This window comes from Macaca mulatta, chromosome 19 (assembly GCF_049350105.2).
Source record: "Macaca mulatta isolate MMU2019108-1 chromosome 19, T2T-MMU8v2.0, whole genome shotgun sequence".
Lineage (NCBI taxonomy): Eukaryota > Metazoa > Chordata > Mammalia > Primates > Cercopithecidae > Macaca > Macaca mulatta.
This window is the reverse complement of record NC_133424.1, coordinates 21,734,438-21,756,635: the sequence shown is the minus strand read 5'-3', so window position 1 is coordinate 21,756,635 and position 22,198 is coordinate 21,734,438. Positions and strand designations below refer to the sequence as shown.

At 37.3% G+C, this 22,198-nt stretch overlaps 1 protein-coding gene across 2 annotated transcripts in view; it reads left to right on the top strand.

Moving 5' to 3' along the window:
- The window catches only part of LOC100423287 (uncharacterized), a 46,549-nt gene extending 31,559 nt beyond the window's left edge, over positions 1 to 14,990 (top strand). Inside the window, exons 4-5 of one of the 2 annotated variants that reach the window (XM_077978616.1) lie at positions 8,162 to 9,242; positions 9,328 to 14,990. In XM_077978616.1, coding sequence (XP_077834742.1) covers positions 8,162 to 9,242; positions 9,328 to 9,355 — 1,109 coding nt within the window. In that variant the 3' untranslated portion in view covers positions 9,356 to 14,990. Of the gene's footprint in view, positions 1 to 8,161 lie in introns of both variants that reach the window. The other variant, XM_015123454.3, reaches the window with a different exon arrangement.
- Positions 14,991 to 22,198: the final 7,208 nt, after the last annotated feature.

The window sequence follows — 22,198 nt, the reverse complement described above, 5'->3', positions numbered from 1 at the left end:
AACTGGCCAGGCATGTTGGTATGCACCTGTGGTCCCAGCTACTTGGCAGATTGAGAAGCGAGGATTACTTGAGACTGAGAGTTTGAGACTAATGTGAACCATAATTGTGCCACTGCACTCCAGCTTGGGTGACAGAGTGAGACCCTGTCTGAAAAAAGTCTACATTTCAGGCATGTTAAGTCTATTCACATTGTTATGCAAAAGACTTCTAAAATTTTAACATCTTGTGAAATTAAAACTCAATACCCATTAAGTAACAACAACCCATTTTACCCTCTGTGGAGCCCTTGACAAACACCTTTCTACTTTTTTTTTTATGAGTGTGACTACTTAAAATATCTCATATAAGTGGAATCATAGTATTCATCATTTTGTTACTGGCTTATTTCAGGTGACACAGTATTTTCAAAGTTTATCTTAAAATGTAAGAAGTTTTTTTAAGGCTGAATAATATTTCATTGCGTGTATATGTTACATTTTTTGATGTGTTTATAAATCAAGGAGATATCTGGGTTGCTTCAGTTTTTTTGCTTTTGTGAATACTGGTACAATAAACATGGATGTTGACATATGTCTTCCAGGTTCTGTGTTGCATATTTTGGATATAGATTTATAAATGGGATTGCTGTATTTGATAATATTATTTTTAATTATTTGAGAAATATTTATAACTTTTTTTTTTTTTATGAGGTGGAGTGAGATCACCGCAACCTCCCCCTCCCGGGTTCAAGCGATTCTCCTGCCTCAGCCTTCTGAGTAGCTGGGATTACAGGCATGTGCCACCATGCCCGGCTAATTTTGTACTTTTAGTAGAGATGGGGTTTCTCCATGTTGGTCAGGTTGGTCTCGAACTCCTGGCCTCATGTGATCTGCCCGCCTTGGGCTCCCAAAGTGCTGGGATTACAGGTATGAGGCACCGCGCCCGGCCAATGTAATATTTTTAAGTAATGACTTCATTCTTGTTTTTCACCAAAAATCAACATGGATTTCATTTTTATTGTGTCATCAGAAGATTTGGTGTTTTCAAAAAAAATTATAATGCCCATTCTAATGGGTGTCAGGTAATTTTGTCATTCAATTTCTATGCATTTCTCTATAAATTAATAATTTTGTGTGTCTTCTTAAGTACTTCTTTTTTTTCCATTTATGTCTGTGTGTGTGTGTGTGTGTATATATATATATATATATATATATATATATATATATATATACTTTTTTCTTTTTTTTTAAGAGGGGGTCTCGTTCTGTCACCGAGGCTGGAGTGCAGTGGCATGATCTTGGCTCACAGCAACCTCTGCCTCCCAGGTTCAAGCGTTTCTCCTGCCGCACCCTCCCAAGTAGCTGGGATTTCAGGTGCCCACGACCACGCCCAGCTAATTTTTGTATTTTTAGTGGAGATGGGGTTTCACCATGTTGTCCAGGTTGATCTTGAACTGCTGACATCAAATGATCCGCCCGCCTTGGCCTCCCAAATTGCTGGAATTACAGGTGTGAGCCACCGTAATTCCGGCCTTTGTGTATCTTTTTTGATAAAAATTAGTTCAATTATTTTTCTATTTGTAAAACAAGTTATTCAACTTTATTTTTCAGTTTTAAGAGTTGTTTATATATTCTCATATTAATTCCTGTCACCTGCGATTTGCAAATATTTTTACCAATTTCCTAGGAGGCATTGTCACCTATTGAATATTTTCTTTGATGTGCAAAAATTTTGAAGTATACTGCAGTTAAGTTTTTCTGTTTTTTTAAAATTATTATTATTATTTTTGAAAGGGAGTCTTGCTCTGTCACCCAGTCTGAAGTGTAGTGGTGAGATCTCGGCTCATTGCGACCTTTGCCTCCCGGGTTCAAGCAATTCTCCCGTCAACCTCCTGAGTAGCTTGGACTATGAGTGCATGCAACCACACCTGGCTAATTTTTTTGTATTTTTAGTAGAGACGGGGTTTCACTATCTTGGCCAGGCTGGTCTTGAACTCCTGACCTCTGGTGATCCGCCCTCCTCAGCCTCCCAAAGTGCTGGGGTTACAGGCGTGAGCCACTGTGCCTGGCTAGTTTTTTGTTTTTTGCTCATGCGTTTAATGTTGTATCTAAGAAAATGGTGCTGAGATGAATGCCATTTCTTTTCCCCATATTTTTTCTAAGAGATTTATTAGTTTCTTTTTATTTCTAAGCATTTTATTTAAAATATTTTTCATATATGGTTCAATGAAATGATCCAACTTTATTTTATCAGTGTTAATAGTCATTTTTCAACATATTATTTTTTGAGACAGAGTCTTGCTCTGTCACCTAGGCTGGAGTGCAGTGGCCTGATGTTGGCTCACTGCAACCTCCACCTCCCTGGCTCAAGCGATTCTCCTGCCTCAGCATCCCAAGTAGCTAGGATTACAGGTGCCCACCATCGTGCCCAGCTAATTTTTGTATTTTTAGTAGAGAGAGGGTTTTGTCATATTAGCCAGGCTCAACATTATTTTTTGAAGAGTTTATATTTTTTCTACTGTGTGTTCATGGCAACTTTGTGGAAGATGATTTCACCATATATGGGAGAGTTCATTCGCAGGTTCTCTATTCTGTTATTTCATCTGTTTATCTGTCTTTGTGTCAATGCCACATTGTTTTTGTTATTGTAGCTTTTAATATGTTTTGAAATTAGAAACTATAATGCCTCTTCATTCCTTTTTTTTTTTTTTGGAGATGGAATCTTGCTCCTTCATCCAGGTTGGAGTGCAGTGGTACGATCTCAGCTCACTTAAACCTCTGCCTCCTGGAATCAAACTATTCTCCTGCCTCAGATTCCCAAGTAGCTGGGACTACACACACCCACCACCATGCCTGGCTAACTTTTGTATTTTTAGTAGAGTCAGGGTTCTCCTTGTTGGTCAGGCTGGTCTTGAGCTCCTGACTTAAAGTGATTCGCCCGTCTCAGCTACAGGCATGTGCCACCACACCTGGCCCTCTTTGTTCTTCTTTATGGGTGTTTGGCTATAGTTTATAATCAAATTTTAAAATTCTAAACAGTATTTCTGTAAAAAAAAAAAAAAAAAAAAACTATGCTATTGGATTATAGAGATTATATTGAATTTGTTCACCACTATAATTTGTATTGACATCCTTGAAAAATTAAATTTTTGACCCCTGAGCAAGAAAATGTTGAATAATGTGTTTAATTTTCATTTACTTTTTGATCTGCTAGTTTTACTTTTGCTCATAATTTTTAGTTTCATTCAGTTTTTGTCAGAAAACTGAATAATTTTGATCTTATTTATTTGTTGTTGTTTTGAGATAGGATCTTACTCTGTCACCCAGATTGGAGTGCAATGGCATGATATTGGTTCAATGCATCCTCAACCTCCTTTGCTCAAGTGATCCTTCCACCTTATCCTCCTGAATAGCTGAAACGACATCATGCACTAACATGTCTGGCTAATTTTTTTGATTATTTGTAGACACAGGGTCTCACTATGTTGCTCAGGTTGGTCTCAAACTTCTGTCCGCAAGTGATCCTCCCACCTTGGTCTCTCAAAATATTGGGATTATAGGCATGAGCCACTGCACCCAGCTAGTATTCTTAAATTTAATAACATTTGGTATATGTCCTAACGGAATATACCAGGTACAAATAGGAATATTGTGCTTTTTACTAGAGAGGATCTCTTGCTTTTGACTGGAAAGTTTTGTATGAGTCTGTTAAGCCTCTTTGGTCTATAACATGATTTGAATGTCCATGTTCTCAAAACCTGTGACTGGCTCATTTTATTTTGCATCGTGTCATTGAATTTTCACTTTATAGTTGTTAGAATATTTCCTGCGTTTTAAAATCTGGGTGTATTCCAATTTTTCTTTGTTTTGTTTTGTTTGTTTGTTTTTGAGACGAGTCTCACTCTGTCGCCCAGGCTGGAGTTCAGTGGCTCAATCTTGGCACACTGCAACCTCCACCTCCTGGGTTCAAGCAATTCTCCTGCCTCAGCCTCCGGAGTAGCTGGCACTACAGGCACGTACCACCACGCCCAACTAATTTGTGTATTTTTAGTAGAGGAGGGGTTTCACCATATTGGCCAGGCTGGTCTCGAACTCCTGACCTCGTGATCTGTCCATCTCAGCCTCCCAAAGTGCTGGAATTACAGGCATGAGCCACCACACCCAGCTTTGACATTCCAATATTTTTATATTTCAAATTATGTATACTGAATGATTTGGTGACAGAAATTTGCTTGCATTTACCTGTTGGCTTCAGTAAAAATGTTGCAGTAATTATGGGTATGCAAATCACTCTTTACATTACCATATATGTGAAAGTTTATATATGTGCAGCATTCTATTTGATTAGTCTACTTTTTCACCTTGAGACTCCTACCAATTTGTTTTAATTCTGTAGCTTGTTTTTTTTATTGTTGTTGTTGTTTGGGGGTTTTTTTTGTTTGTTTTATTTTTGTTTTTTTTTTTGAGATGGAGTCTCACTCTGTCACCCAGGCCAGGCTGTAGTGTAATGGCATGGTCTCAGCTCACTGCAGCCTCCGCCTCCTGGGTTCAAGTGATGCTCCCACCTCAGCCTCTTGAGTAGCTGGGACTACAGGTGCATGCCACCACACCTGGCTAATTTTTGTATTTTTAGTGGAAACGGGGTTTCAGTATGATGGGCAGGCTGGTCTCAAACTCCTGACCTTGTGATTCGCCCACCATGGCCTCCCAAAGTGCTGTGATTACAGGTGTGAGTCACTGCACCTGGCCTAATTCTGTAGCTTTTTAATGTGTTTTGAAATCAGGAACTATAATGGCTCTAACATTGTTCCTCTTTTTGAAGATTTTTCTGTACGTTGTTGTCTCTTGAAATTTGCTATACTTTTTGGGTTGCTGTTCGTAGCTCTTCGAAAATGCAGTGAGAATTTTGAAAAACATGCATTCAATGTGAAGATTACATAGAGCAGCATGAACAGTGTCACAGTAGTAATCATTTTAACCTTTGAACAAGAGCACACTCAAGGGTGTGTTACTTACTTTTTTTTTTTTGAGACAGAGTTTCCACTCTTGTCACCCAGGCTGGAGTGCAATGACAGGATCTTGGCTCACTGTAACCTCTGCCTCCCAGGTTCAAGCAATTCCCCTGCCTCAGCCTCCCGAGTACCTGGGATTACAGGCGCGTGCCACCACACCCAGATAATTTTTTATATTTTAGTAGAGATGAGTTTCACCATGTTGGCCAGGATGGTCTCGATCTCCTGAACTCATGATCTGCCTGCCTTGACCTCCCAAAGTGCTGGGATTACATGCGTGAGCCACCGCACCAAGCCTGTTACTTTCCATATATCTGTAAATTTTTCAGCTGTTTCTATTATTGTTTTACGGTCTTATTCCATTTTGGTCATACAAAGTAATCCATAAAATTTCAGTTTAAAAAATTTTAAGACTTTTTTTTTTGGCCTAACAGGTGAACTATCAAGGAGAATGTTGTATGGGCTATTGAAAAGAGTGTATATCCTGATGCTGAGGAGTGTTCTGTATACCTCTGTTAAAAATATTTGTTTTATGTTGCCTTTAAGTCCTCTGTTCACTTACTAATATTCTGTCTTGTCTTATTATTACAAAAAGTGGAGTATTGAAATATCCTACTGTAATTATATTGCTCTCTATGTTGCTTTCTATGTGCTTCTTCAATTCTGTCAATATTTGCTTCATTTATTAGGAACTCTAACGTGAGATACAGACACACACACACACACACACACACACACACACACATTTGTTATAGGTTCCCAGTAAATTAATCTATTATTGTTTAATGTTCTTTTTCCCTTTGGAGTTTTGATTTCAAGTACATTTTATAAAGTATGACAGTTTTTGGCTTAAGATTTCGCTTGTATAATGTTATTTTGACCTCTTCTTTTATTTGGTTAATGTTTGCATGCAATGTCTACTTCCATCTTGCCACTTTCATTATTTTATTAGATCTCAACTGCCTCTTGCAGAAAGGCAAGTTGGATCTTGATTTTTAAATTTTCAAATAAATCCTTTTATTGAAAGTATGTCTCTTGATTGAAAAGTTAATTTTATATATATTTAAATACTTTTCTAAGGTATGTCTCTTGATTGGGAAGTTAATTTTATATTTATTTAAGTAATTTTCTAAAGGAGAAAGACTTACTAATGTTATTCTATTAATTGTTTTATTTTATTTTTGTGCCTCATTTTCTCTTTTTCTGTCTTTTTTGTGTCTTTTTGATTTTTGTATTCATATGCTTATACTTTCTCATTTTCTTTTTTTTTTTTTTTTTAAGACGGAGTCTCGCTCTGTCGCCCAGGCTGAAGTGCAGTGGCCGGATCTCAGCTCATTGCAAGCTCCGCCTCCCGGGTCACGCCATTCTCCTGCCTCAGCCTCCCGAGTAGCTGGGACTACAGGCGCCTGCCACCTCGCCCGGCTAGTTTTTTTTTGTATTTTTAGTAGAGACGGGGTTTCACCGTGTTAGCCAGGATGGTCTTGATCTCCTGACCTCGTGATCCACCCGTCTCGGCCTCCCGAAGTGCTGGGATTACAGGCTTGAGCCACCGCGCCCGGCCTCCTTTCTCATTTTCTTTTGTGTATCTATACGGATATTTTCTTTCTGATATCTTGGGGATTACATAAAACTTAAAAGGTACAGCAATATATTTTAATCTGGTAAAAAATTAACTTCAGTTGCATACAAAAATTCTTCCTCATTACATCTGCTCTCAACTTGGTTACTGATGTAGCTAATTGTAACTTTTTGTGTTGTATATTCATTAATAGATTATAATTTCTATGCTTTTATCTTTCAACTTTTAGAGAAAAATTAAAAGTGTTTTCTGCACCATTATGGTAATGCTGTGAAATTGTTTTGTGTATGTGCATATTTTTCCCAGAAAGTTAGTATTTACGTGTGATTATTTGTTGTTTTTTATTGCATCATGTTATTTTCAGTAGAAGGAACTGCTTTCAGCATTTTTGCTATATAGGACATATGTAGTGCCAATATACTTTCTCAGGATTTAATTATTTTAGAATGTCTTTTACTTCTTATTTGTTAGAACAGTTTGCTGATGATATTTTTCTCACTCGACAGAATTTTTTTTTCTAGGACTTTGACTATGTCACACAGTTGCCTTCTTGCCTGCAAAATTCTTGTTCACAGATTCACTGGTTATAAGACTATGCTAATAAATGACACATCACTTTTGTCTTGCCACTCCTAAGATTATCTTTTTGTCTGTGACTTTTGAAATTCTTCTAATATTTTTGTGTGTTATAAATATTTTGTGTGTGTGTGTCCTAGTTGGTTTGTTCAGCTTCTTCATATTTATATCATTTTTATGGTTGTGTTCTGAAAGTTTAATAATGTTTTTGATGGGCCTGTGCTGCCCTAATATTTTATATACATTATAATCTTTCATTGGGATTTGGACATTAAAAACAAGCTGTCACAATCTTTATAATGTAGTAGCTTTCTCCTGGCATAGTCTGAAACAAATTGTCTTGGCTAGAGATTCTGTGAGTCTCTCATACATGTCCTTAGAATGTGTCTTGTCTGAAATTTTTTTTGTGTGTGTTTTTTTAGTTGAGTTTATTCATATTTCTTCTTAATAGTCAGTAATCACTTGATACACCTCTTCCCTGTCTGTAATACTGCAGTCTCTGTGGTGCTGTACCATTTATCTTTGGTCTCAGCACTCTCAAACTGTTATTCCAAAGTATATCCCCATTAATTTCAGCATTTTGTGTTATAGGAGACCGAAACCAGTGTCTGGTAAGACCCCTAGAAGCCAGAAATTTAGATGTATGTGCCAATATTTTTCTTGTATTTTAAAATAGAAACCAGGAGTTGGCAATTTGCTTCTGAAGGCACTGTGTTATATTAGGGGGCAGGAATAGCTGTATTGGTTAAATGTAATGTACTTTTCTTTTCCTTTTATATGATTCTGCATTGTGCTCACCTGTGGCACTGCACACATTTAACTCATTTATACATTTTCCACAAATGTATTTTGACCCTTAAGTTTTTGTTTCATTTATATATTTATGAAGAAATTAGACCCTGTGGTATTTTGATATGCTATTTTGCTTATGTCATTTGTATGCTTTTATAGGTTTGATTTGTATATTTATCTGAGCCTAGTAAGTGGAGTAATTTGTTGTTTTAATTTCTTTTAGTTATGCGTTCTCATTTTGTTGAAGAACTTTGGCCAGAGCAAAACATAAAAGATTCTTTCCAAAAAATGATACTGAGGAGATACAATAAATGTGGACATAAGAACTTACAATTAAATAAAGGCTGTAGAAGTGTGAATGAGTGTAAGCTGCACAAAGGAGGTTATAATGGACTTAATCAATGTTTCACAACTACCCAGAGCAAAATATTTCAATGTTATACATATATAAAAGGGTTTCATATATTTTCAAATTCAAATAGACCTAAAATAAGACATACTGGAAAGAAACCTTTCAAATGTAAAAAATGTGGCAAATCATTTTGCATGCTCTCTCAACTAACTCAACATGAAAGAATTCATACTGGAAAGAAACTCTACAAATGTGAAGAATGTGGCAAAGCCTTTAACTGGCCCTCAATCCTTAGTCAACATGAGAGAATTCATACTGGAGAGAAACACTATAAATGTGAAGAATGTGGCAAAGCATTTAAGCAGTCCTCAAGCCTTACTAGACAGAAGAGAATTCATACTGGAGAGAAATACTACAAATGTGAAGAATGTGGCAAAGCCTTTAACCGTTTCTCAAACCTTACTATGCATAAGATAATTCATACTGGTGAGAAACCCTACAAATGTGAAGAATGTGGCAAAGCCTTCAACCAGTCTTCCATCCTTACTATGCATAAGATAATTCATACTGGAGAGAAACCCTACAAATGTGAAGAATGTGGCAAAGCCTTCAACCAGTCTTCAAACCTTATTATGCATAAGAGAATTCATACTGGAGAGAAACCCTACAAATGTGAAGAATGTGGCAAAGCCTTCAACCAGTCTTCAAACCTTACTGTGCATAAGATAATTCATACTGGCGAGAAACCCTACAAATGTGAAGAATGTGGCAAAGCCTTCAACCAGTCTTCAAACCTTACTGTGCATAAGATAATTCATACTGGCGAGAAACCCTACAAATGTGAAGAATGTGGCAAAGCCTTCAACCAGTCTTCAAACCTTACTGTGCATAAGATAATTCATACTGGCGAGAAACCCTACAAATGTGAAGAATGTGGCAAAGCATTTAAGCAGTCCTCAAGGCTTACTAGACATAAGAGAATTCATACTGGAGAGAAACCCTACAAATGTGAGGAATGTGGCAAAACATTTGAGCAGTCCTCAAGCCTTACTACACATAAGATAATTCATACTGGAGAGAAACCCTACAAATGTGAAGAATGTGGCAAAGCATTTAAGCAGTCCTCAAACCTTACTAAACATAAGAGAATTCATACTAGAGAGAAACCCTGAAAGTGTGAAGAATATGGCAAAGCTTTTAACCAATTCTCAACCTTTACTAAACATAAGATAATTCATACTGGAGAGAAACCATACAAATGTGTTAAATGTGGCAAAGCCTTTAACCAGTCCTTGACTTTTACTAAAAATGAGAATTCATGTGAAAAATAAACCCTACTAGGCCGGGCGCGGTGGCTCAAGCCTGTAATCCCAGCACTTTGGGAGGCCGAGACGGGAGGATCACAAGGTCAGGAGATCGAGACCATCCTGGCGAACACCGTGAAACCCCGTCTCTACTAAAAAATACAAAAAACTAGCCAGGCGAGGTGGCGGGCGCCTGTAGTCCCAGCTACTCGGGAGGCTGAGGCAGGAGAATGGCGTAAACCTGGGAGGCGGAGCTTGCAGTGAGCTGAGATCCGGCCACTGCACTCCAGCCTGGGCGACAGAGCGAGACTCTGTCTCAAAAAAAAAAAAAAAAGAAAAAGAAACCCTACTCATGTGAGGAATGTGATGAAGCCTTTAACAAGTTCTCAAATCTTATTACACGTAATACTGGAGAGAAAACATAAAAGTGTGAAGAACTTTACAAAGCCTTTAACAAGTCCTCAGTTCTTAATAGACATAAGATAATTCATCCTGGAGAGATATTCTGCAAACCTGAAAGATGTGACAATGCTTTTAACAACACCTTAAACTTTTACAAACATAAAAGTAATCATACGGGTACAAAACCCTGGAAATGTGAAGAATGTGAAAAAGCCTTTAAATGTTTTTCACACTTGATTGTAGGTAATATAATTTATACTGGAGAATTCCAAGTGTGAATAATGTGGCAAAACCTTTTTTCTTTCTTTCTTTTTTTTTTTTAGTTGGAGTCTCACTCTGTTACCCAGGCCAGAGTGCAGTGGTGTGATCTTGGATCACTGCGATCTGTGCCTCCCAGGTTCAAGTGATTCTCCTGCCTCAGAATCCCAAGTAGCTGGGATTACAGGCACCTGCCACCATATCCAGGTAATTTTTATATTTTTAGTAGAGATGGGGTTTCACCATGTTGGCCAGGCTGGTCTTGAACTCCTGACCTCAAGTAATCTACCCACCTTGGCCTCCCAAAGTGCTGGCATTACAGACATTAGCTACCACACCCCGCCAAAAAAAATTATTCTTAGATTCTTACACAAAGTGTGGCAAATATAAAATGTAATAGAAACCGTATCTTAAGGCCAGGCACAGTGGCTCACACCTGTAATCCCAACACTTTGGGAGGCTGTGGCAGGTGGATCATGAAGTCAGGAGTTCGAGACCAGTCTCGCCAACGTAGTGAAACCCTGTCTCTACGAAAAATACAAAAATTAGCCTGGTATGGTGGCACATGCCTGTAATCCCAGCTACTCAGGAGGCTGAGGCAGGAGAATTACTTGAATCTGGGAGGCAGAGGTTGCAGTGAGCCAAGATTGTGCCATTGCACTTTAGCCTGGGTGACAGAGCGAGACTCAATCTCAACAACAACAAGAAATCTTAAAATATTAAGAGAATTAGTGGCAAGTGAAGAATATTAAATGTGATTTTCTATGATATAGCACAGCTGACATTGGTATACAGAATCTTGTGGTTTTTTTTTTTTTTTTTTGAGATGGAGTCTCGCTCTATCACCCAGGCTGGAGTGCAGTGGCGTGATCTCGGCTCACTGCAGGCGCTGCCTCCTGGATTCATGCCATTCTCCTGCCTCAGCCTCCCGAGTAGCTGGGACTACAGGTGCCCGCCACCACGCCCAGCTAAGTTTTTGTATTTTTTGGTAGAGATGGGGTTTCACAGTGTTCGCCAGGATGGTCTTGATCTCCTCTGACCTCGTGATCCTCCCATCTCAGCCTCCCAAAGTGCTGGGATTACAGGCGTGAGCCACTGCGCCCGGCCTGAATCTTCTGTTTTTAAGTGTGAATGTTAAGTGTTGCAAAATAAAATGATTTCCTGTGCATTTGAAATTTGGAATAATATTTCTTTTACATATTGATGTAACAATTTGGAGAAATTTTTCTCATTTTATTTAATTTTTTTAGTCGGTGAAGTTAAGTCTACAGTTGTTATTATTGGTCACTTAACTACCCAATCCTTGGTCATTGGTAAGAGACTGATATGGTAATTTCAATCTATTTCATTTTAGTCCCTGAGAAAACTCAATATTCCCTAATTATTTGATAGGAAAAATATTCTTATTTTAGTGTTTCTAAAACTTTAAAAAACTGTAGACCACTGAATGTATGATGATGTACATATAGACCACATTTTTTTTTATATATAATTTTAGGCTTATCCTAGCTTTTAATATAAAAACTCACTATATTTCAAAAGTAAAATTAGTGACTGTTTTAAGTCATAAGAGGGATATTAGAATCCGTTTAACAAAGTATTTGTGTTTGGCTTAGTAATGACTACTTTAAACCAAAAATCAAGTTCTACACACTGTGATTAAAATAATTGTTTTCTAGATTTTTATTTCTACAAAATTAGAAAATTCAAAGCAAAATGTTAGGTCAGATATAAAAAGAATTGGCTATGAGGGTGTTGGGCATAAATGGTTAAGATTGAAACTCAGTATCAGGTGGTTTCTGATTGCATCCGAGTTCTGCCACGTATAGGCTGTATGACCTGAGTACAGCTGTACAGTGAGGATGACAGTGCATAAATTCTAGGGTTTTTGTCAGATTAAAGCAGTTAATGCAAATAAAGGTACCAGAAGAGTGCCCAACAAACAGTGAGTGTAAAGAAAATTTATTAGCTTTTATTTGTTAATTCTGTTACATTATAATCTATATTCACTTACAGCATAGATATAAATATCAATGAAAAGATTTCTTATTGAGTGCTGCTCTTTAACACTCCAGTAACACTAGATAAGTAAGCACTTAAACATCATGTGCTTGTCAGTTTTAAAATTAAATAAGGCAAATTGGTTCCTTATAATAATTTTCTTATTGTTGAGTAATTATGCTTATTGGATAAATTTAAATATAGTGTAAAATATATATTCAAATATATTTTTTTAAGAAAAAATCAGAATTTTACTCTAAACAGTTGTTTTAACATCTGTCTTTTAAAGTATTATTTTGAATAGGAAATATCAACATATTTCTGAATGTTGAGTTCAGAATGCTTATAATATTAAACATTTACTTACCTACGTTACTAATTGAGGAAGCCATTTGAGATACAAAAAATATATGTATATGTTTTCTGAAATTTTTGTTTTGTTTTGCTTTGAGATGGAGTTTTGCTCTTGTTGCCCAGGCTAGAATGCAATGGCATGATCTCGGCTCACTGCAACCTCCGCCTTCCGGGTTCAAGTGATTCTCCTGCCTCAGCCTCCCGAGTAGCTGGGATTACAGGCATGCGCCACCACACCCAGCTAATTTTGTATTTTAGTAGAGACTGGGTTTCTCCATGTTGGTCAGGCTGTCTTGAACTCCCGACCTCAGGTGATCCATCCGCCTCGGCCTCTGAAATTGCTGGAATTACAGGTGTGAGCCACCGCACCAGATGTTTTCTGAAATGTTGAGATTGAAAAAACACTTTTTTTCTCTGGCCCGATTTCTTAAGGTTTATTTCTCTCTCTTTAAGAAAAAAGTTAATACTATTTTTGATTGACAAATCATAGTTGTATACATTTATGGGGTGCAATGTTATGTTTTAATATATGCATATAATATAGAACAATTAAGTTAAATAACATTAACTTTCTTACCTATCATTTTTTTGTGGGGAGACATTTGAAATTCGCTCAGTTGTTTTGAAATATACAATACTTTTTTTTTTTTTTTTTTTTGAGACAGAGTCTCACTCTGTTGCCCAGGCTGGAGTGCAATGGCCCAATCTTGGCTCATTGCAACCTCCACCTCCTGAGTTCATGCAATTCTCCTGCCTCAGCCTCCTGAGTAGCTGGGACTACAGGGGCACACCACCATGCCTGGCTAATTTTTGTATTTTTAGTAGAGATGGGGTTTCACCGTATTGGCCAGGCTGGTCTCAAACTCCTGACCTTGTGATCCACCCACCTTGGCTTCCCAAATTGTTGGGCTTACAGGCGTGAGCCACCACACCTGGCTAATACATTATTGTTTACTGTGGTCATCCTGGTGTGCAACAGATCTCAAAACCTCCTTACCCTATTTAAAACTTTGTACCCTTAGAGGAAAAACTATCTGTTCTCTTTTTATCACCCCTAGCGTCTGGTAACTGTTATTTCACTTTCTGCTTTTTTGAGTTGAACTTTATTATATTCTACATAAAAATAAGATCATTCAGTATTTGTCTTTCTGTGTCTGGCTTATTTTATCTAGCATACATAATGTCTTCTAAATGTATCTATCTGGTTTCAAATAATGGGACGTACCCCTTTTTAAAGCTAAATAGTGTTTTGTTTTGTATCTATACCACATTCTTAGAAGAATTAATTTAAATATATATTCAAAAAACTTGTTATGAAAAGATATTTCTTTTTTAAAATATGTATTAATGTAACAGCATATAAATATCCTATTAAAAGTAGCTAATTTATACTAGCACTAACCATAACACCATATATGCATCAATAAATTTATTTATTATTTATTTATTTATATTTTAAGATAGAGTTTCGCCCTTGTTGCCCAGGCTGGAGTGCAATGGTGTGATCTTGGCTTACTGTAAACTCTGCCTCCGACCTTCAAGTGATTCTCCTGCCTTAGCCTCCAAGTAGCTAGGATTACAGGCATGCATCACCATGCCCAGGTAATTTTGTATTTTTGGTAGAGACCAGTTTCTCCATATTGGTTAGGCTGGTGTTGAACTCCCGACCCCAGGTGATCCGACCACCTTGGCCTCCCAAAGTGCTGGGATTGCAGGAGTGATCCACCGTGCCTGGCCTTTTTTTTTTTTTTTTTTTTTTTGAGATGGAGTTTCACTCTTATTGTCCAGGCTGGAGTGCAATGGTGCAATCTCAGCTCACCACAACCTCCACCTCCCAGCAAGCAATTATCCTGCCTCAGTCCCCAAAGTAGCTGGGAATTCAGGCATGCACCACCATGCCTGGCTAATTTTGTATTTTTTTTTTAGTAGAGAAGAGGTTTCTCCATGTTGGACAGGCTGGTCTCAAACTCCCAACCTCAGGTGATCCACCCACCTTAGCCCCCTAAAGTGCTGGGATTACAGGTGTGAGTCATCGCACCCGGCCAATACATTTATTTTTTTTTACAGTAACTTAATAACAGGTCTGGCTGTGAGCGGTGGCTTACACCTGTAATCCCAGCACTTTGAGAGCCCATGACGGGTGGTTCACGAGGTCAGGAGTTCAAGACCAGCCTGGCCAAGGTGGTGAAACCCTGTCTCTACTAAAAATACAAAAATTAGCCAGGCGTGGTGGTAGGCACCTGTAATCCCAGCTACTCGGGAGGTTGAGGCAGGAGAATCACTTAAACCCAGGTGGCAGAGGTTGCAGTGAGCTGAGATCACAGCACTGCACTCCACCTTGGCCAACAGAGTGAGACTGTGTCTCAAAAATAATAAATAAATAATAGGTCTTACTATTATCATCATTATACAGAGCTAGAAACAGAGCCACTGAGAGAAATGACTTGTTCACAATAGCAGAGGCAGTATTAAAAAGGCAACTTTTTCTCTACAGATAACACTCTTGAGTACGACAATAAAAACCATCTACAAACAAAAATAATTTTTAACATTCGATTTTAATAAAAATTTAACAAAAATTGAATAATTGGATACATTTTCATTGTTCTAGGTGTGTGTAAATGTATAAAATGATACACAAGGGAGAAATAAGCCAGAAAAAAAGATGGTAGTTAATATTTGTAATGAATAAATTTGGAGGCCAGGAGCAGTGCCTCACACCCGTAATCCCAACACTTTGGGAGTTTGAAGTGGGCAGATCATCTGAGGTCAGGAGTTCAAGACCAGCCTGGCCAACATGGCAAAACCCCGTCTCTACTAAAAAATACAAAAATTAGCCAGCGTGGTGGTGGGCGCCTGTAATCCCAGTTACTTGAGAGGCTGATGTCGGGAGAATTGCTTGAACCCGGGAGGCAGAGGTTGTAGTGAGCTGAGATTGCTCCATTGCACTCCAGCCTGGGCAACAAAGCGAGACTCCATCTCAAAAAAAAAAAAAAAAAAACTGGAAAGGAGTTAATTATTATTGACAGATGATATCTTTGTTTACTTAGAGAATGAAATAACTAAGAGATTATTTTAAAACTCTATTCAGGTGGGTGGGCAAAATTTTAAGATCATCCCTCAGATTCCCAGTCTGTTGCACACCTGTTGTGTAATCCTTTCCTCTTGAGTATTTTTTAAAAAAATGACTGTGGTGAGAAATTACTCATAAAATTAGGTTACTAACGTGTTGACTTTGTGTTCATCAAAAAAGGGAGATTATCGTGATTGGGCTCAACTTAATCAGAGGTGCTTTTAAGAGAAAGAGACATATCATGGAAAAACACATCTGATGGCGTGGAAGTAAGTGACTTCTAGAGGTGGGCCACATGGCAGGAAATATATTTGTATATTATTATCATTTCTCCCTCCCACATGTTGCTTCCAGTAAGGAGAATAGGAGAATCCCATGGAGAGAATATTGATTAATATATGTATCTATAATAAATTGATATTAAAAATTAAGAAAAATTAAATCTTACCTTTTTGCTTAGCTGCCATCCCTCTTTGAGGATGTAAACAAACCTATCCTAGATAAAGTGTTTGTAAAAGTAGACCCTCATGTAAAGTAAGCTTGTTTATATATATAAATTAATAAAATTAAAAATTCTTTAGGTGTATGCTGAGTTCAGGCTTATTCTTTCTTTGTCCTATTTCTTAATGGATTCCATCCTGAACTCAGTAATTATAGCTAAGAAACAGTATCTAAGTTAGAAGAACTACGTTTTGAATGAAATTACACCTTTCTGGAATTTAACTATCTTGAAATGTTTTAATAAAATAAATGTACGTCTTTAAAGAAAATCTCTATTTGTAAAATGTCTGCCTTGCATTATAAACATTTACTGTTGTTTTAAATGTTTACAACTCATCTTTAAGGTGCTTTTCTGACCGTCTTGTCTTAACTAATTTTTTGACAAAGTCCACAATTAAACAATAGACTTAAATGATACTCTAGAACAACTGGACTTAACAGATGTTTACAAAACATTCTACCCAAAAACTGCAGAATATACATTCTTTTTATCAGCACACAGAACATTCTTCAAGATAGAGCATATGATAGACCACAAAACAAGTCTCAGGAAATATTTAAAAATCAAGATTATATCGAGTACTCTCGCAGACCACAGTGAAATAAAATTGCAAATCAACTCCAAGATTAGCCTTCAAAACTATAAAAATACGTGAAAGTTAAATAAATTTCTTCTAAATGATTTTTAGGTCAACAAAATGAAGATGAAAATTTAAAAATTCTTTGAATTGAATGACAGTAGTGACACAAATTCTCAAAACCTCTGGCATCCTGCAAAAGCTATAGTAAGAGGAAAGTTCATAGCATTAAATGCCTACATCTAAAAGCCTGAAGAAGTCCAAAGAGAAAACCTAGGCTCAAAGAACTAGGGAAACAAGAACAAACCAAACCCAAACCCAGCAGAAGGAAAGAAAAAAGATCAGAACAAAACTAAATGAAATTGAAATAAAAATACAAAGTATAAATGAGGCAAAAAACTGGTTCTTTCAAAAAACAAAATTGATAGGCCACTACCCAGATTAACCAAGAAAAGCTGATAGAAGATCCAGATAAGCTAAAGATATTACAACCAATGCCACAGAAATACAAAAGATCATTCAAGGCTACTATGAACACCTTTACATGCACAAACTAGAAAACCTAGAGGAGAGAAATAAATTCTCTGAAATATGCAACCCTCCTAGATTAAAGCAGGAAAAAATAGAAACTCTCAACCGACCGGTAACAAATAATGAAATTGAAACCGTAATAAAAAATTGCCAACAAAAGAGCCCAGGACCAGATGGATTTACCTCTGAGTTCCATCAGACATTCAAAGAAGAATTTGTACCAATCCTACTGAAGTTGTTCCAACAGATAGAGGAAATCCTTCCTAAATCATTCTATGAATCCAGTATCACCGTAATACCAAAAACAGGAAAGTACATAATAAAAAAAAGAAAACTACACACCAACTTTTTTTTTTTTTTTTTAATGAACATAGATGCAAAAAAGGGTTGTAACTTTTTGACATATTTGACAGGCTTCCCAAAATCAAATTTCATCTTTTAAAAATTGTCTTTTTTTGCCAAGCATTTTGGCTAATGCCTGTAATCTCAGCACTTTGGGAGGCAGAGGCAGTTGGATCATCTGAGGTCAAGAGTTCGAGACCAGCCCGTCCAACGTGGTGAAACCTCGTTTCTACTCAAAATGTAAAAATATGGTGGGTGCCTGTAATACCAGCTACTCAGGGAGCTGAGGCAGGAGAATCACTTGAACCTGGCAGGTGGAGCTTACAATGAGCTGAGGTCATGACATTGCACTGCAGCCTGGGCAACAAGAGTGAAACTCCATTTAGAATAATAATAAGGATTTTTTACTCCTAACTTTTGGATACTAAAGAGGGTCAATGCAGCATTCAAAAGAGTGTTGAACGGGATTATTTAATATGTTAAATTATATGGGTATCATTGTCAGATTAAAAATGATGTTTGACTCACCCCATCCTGCTGCCCTGTGAAGAAGGTGGCTGCTTCTACTTTGCTTTCTGTTATCATTTCAAAATGGAGTAAGATTCATCATCCCCCTTGAAATAATTAAAGGGGAAAAAATACAATCAACATATATGAGACAGTGGTTTAAGATGCTGGTTGTCACGCAGTGAAGAACAGTGATCCCCAAGACACTGGAAACAAATAGTTGAGCCCTATAGTTTCTCCAGTTGACAGTTTTGAGAGACTTTCCAATACTGCAGCACCAAAAGGAGGCAGAACCAAGGCAGAGTTTGGCAGTAAGAGGACCAACTTGTTGCAATTTGCCTTGCTTTTTCCATCTTAAAAGTGAAACTTCTGAATTTCCCAAGCCCTTTCCACCGAAATCCCATGATAACAGGAGTAGTTGGTCACTTTACCTGAAGAACGAATTAAAATGGAGCTGAGAATCAAGAAAACTAAATCAGCTGCAATTCACAGGGAAGATCACCAGAAAGGAGAGAGCAGTACAGAGAAAGAATGCAGACATCTGAAGGTCACCTTCAGTTTTTCAGCTGAGTATTGATTAGCATATTCACCTAAGGAAATTGCATCAGGCTGGGAAAGAACCAAGTGAAAATATTAAAGGCAACAGAATGTGGTTTTTCTAATCAGAAAAACCAAGAATAGTTCCTATTTCTGGAGCCACTCAGGAAAGTATCACATTTTATAGGACATCAGGTGAAGTAGTCAGAAGTATGTTCTAGACTAAACAATGCTGTGGTTTCAACCTAACAAGTCTTTAAGGCTGAAAAGGTCAGTGTTCACAAGTTACTTAAGTACATTCTAGAACAAAGCTCAAGAAGAGTTACAGGAATACAATAACATGCAATATTCAAAGAAGTAAAATTTACAATAAATGTCATAAAAATTATCAGAGATGAAGGACATCAGCAAAATGGAGAAACAGGAGGTTCCTGAATATCCCTCTTCCCAAGAATACACCAAGTAAACACCTACACACTGATCAGTTCTCCCCTAGAGAAAGCCAGAATCCAGTTGAAAGATTCTCAAACAGTGGGCAACTGAAAAATTATCTAAATTAAAACACTTAGGAAAAGTGGAGATACACTCACTCCACACTGAGCACAAAATCTTATACTTGGGAAGGAAACACCAGCTTCTTCCCAAGGAGAGGTTTGTACTACATATACAATGCCCAAATTATACAGTCCCTGCTGGAGCACTGGCTCTTAATCTCTGTGCTTCAGGAGAAAACTGGAAAAAAATAAAAAGAAACAAAAACGCCAACAGTCTAAGAAACTTACGGAACACCATCAAGCAGAATATTATCACATTATTACGCTAGCAGAAGGAAAAGAGAAAAAAGAACAGAAAACATATTCAAAAACATAATGGGCAGAAAACTTTCTAAATTAGGAGAAGGAAATAGAAATCCCAATCCAGGCTGGGCACGGTGGCTGATGCTTATAATCCCAGCACTTTGGGAGGCCAAGGTGGGCAGATCACTTGAGAGGTCAAGGAGTTTGAGACCAACCTGGCCAACGTGGTGAAATCCCTTCTCTACTAAAAATACAAAAATTATCCAGGTGTGGTGGCAGGCACCTGCAGTTTCAGCTACTCTGGAAGCTGAGGCAGGAGAATCACTTAAACTTGGGAGGCAGAGATTGCAATGAGCTGAGATCACACCACTGCCACAGCCTGGGAGACAGATTGAGACTCTACCTCAATTAAGGGAAAAAAAAAAAAAAATCCCAATCCAGGAAGTGTATTAGTTAGAAGTAATATGTGAATTCAGTAAAAATTCAGGATGCCAAATTAATGTACAAAATCAGTAGCATTTCTATAATAGCAAACTATCTAGAAAAGAAATCAAGAAAAGAATTTGATTTACAATAGTACCAAAAAATAAAAATACTTGGAGATAAAATTAACCAGGACATGAAAGACCTCTATGTTCAAACTGTAAAACATTGTTGAAAGAAACTGAAGAAGACACAAACAAATGCAGGGATATCCTGTGTTTTTGAACTGGAAGCATTAATTCTGTTAAAATGCCCATACTACACAAAACAATCTACAGATTCAGTGCAATCTCCATCAAAATTCCAATGTCATTTTTCATAAAAAAAAATTCTAAAATTCATATGGAACCACAAGACACCAAATAGGCAATCTTAAGCAAAAACAACAAGGCTGGAGACCTCATACTCCCTGGTTTCAAAATATAAAACTATTGCAATCAAAAGAGCATGGTACTGCCAAAACAACAACAACAACAACAACATAAACAAAAATATATCAGCCAATGCCACAGGATAGAAAGCCCAGAAATAAACTCAAGTATTTATGGTGAGTTGATTTTCAACAAAGGTGCCAAGAGCAATTGGGAAAGGACAGTCTTTAATAAATGGTGTTGGGTAAACTGAATATCCACATGCGGAAGAATGAAATTAAACTTCAATCTTATGCCATATACAAAAATTACCTGACTATAAATTGGTGTTTTAAACATAAGACCTGAAACCGTAATGTTCTCAGAAGAACAGGTAGGGGAAAAGTTCCATGGCATTGGTCTGGGCAATGATTTTTTCAGATAAGACCCCAAAAGCACAGACAAAAAAATGCAAAAAGTAGACAAATAAGATTGCATCAAACTAGAAACAATTAAACAGAGTGTGAAAATAATGAACTGATTAGGAGGACATATTTGCAAACCGTGCATCTAAAAAGGGGGTAATATGCACAATATACGAGGAACTCAATAGCGAGAAAAATAACTTCGTTAAAATATGAGCAATGTATCTGAGCAAACATTTCTCGAAAGAAGCTATATAGCCAACATATATATGAAAAAAAAATGCTCAATATCTCCTGTCAGGAAAATGCACATTAAAACCACAATGAAATATCGTGTCACACTTGTTAGAATGGCTCGTATCAAAAAGACGAGTGATAACAAGTGGATGTGGATAAAAAGGAACCCTTGTGCACTGTTGGTGGGAATGTAAATTAGTATAGCCATTTTGGAGAAGTTTTTTTTTTTTTTTTTTTTTTTTGAGACGGAGTCTTGCTCTGTCACCCAGGCTGGAGTGCAGTGGCCAGATCTCGGCTCACTGCAAGCTCCGCTTCCCGGGTTCACGCCATTCTCCTGCCTCAGCCTCCCGAGTAGCTGGGACTACAGGCACCCGCCACCTCGCCCGGCTAGTTTTTTGTAATTTTTAGTAGAGACGGGGTTTCACCGTGTTAGCCAGGATGGTCTCGATCTCCTGACCCCGTGATCCGCCCGTCTCGGCCTCCCAAAGTGCTGGGATTACAGGCTTGAGCCACCGTGCCCGGCCTGGAGAATAGTATTAAATGTCCTCAATAAACTCAATATAGAACTACAAAACAATTCTGGTGATCAAACAAACACTAAGTGTCATTTTACTCTACTGTGTACATAATTGTTATTGAACCAGTCAGTAACTTCATTGGCTTCTTGAGGCAAATGTGGCTTTAATTTATTAAAAGTTCCTGGAATGTCATTAGCCGGAAGAAATGCCAATGCAGGCAAATAACACATTTTAAAACGGAAGTTTTCATTGTTGCCATATTGTATAACAAATTCACTCATCTGAATTTTCCATAAAAGGCATTGGTCTGAATGGAAAAACCAAACTTCATTTGTAACATTTTGAAATTCACTTTTAGAAGACTTGATTACACCTAATTCTAAATCTGTCATCGTTTTGGGATTCAACTGAAATCTATTTTCCTCTGCAAAGGCCACCAGATCTTCAAATAAGGATTTATAAGGTACATTACCTTTTCCAATCATTAATACATAAATAAGTAGATTATTTTAGAATCTTCAGATCCAACAGGGGCATGAATCGTATATAATTAATTAAAAAATGAAGACAGTTTTGAAAGTATCATCCAGTTTAGCCAAAATGAAGCATGTGATAGTTTTTCTGTTAGATTTAGTGGTATATATAAGAACTATATCTTCTTCAATAGTAAAATCCGTAATCAAAAATAGTTTATCATTTAATGTGTTTTG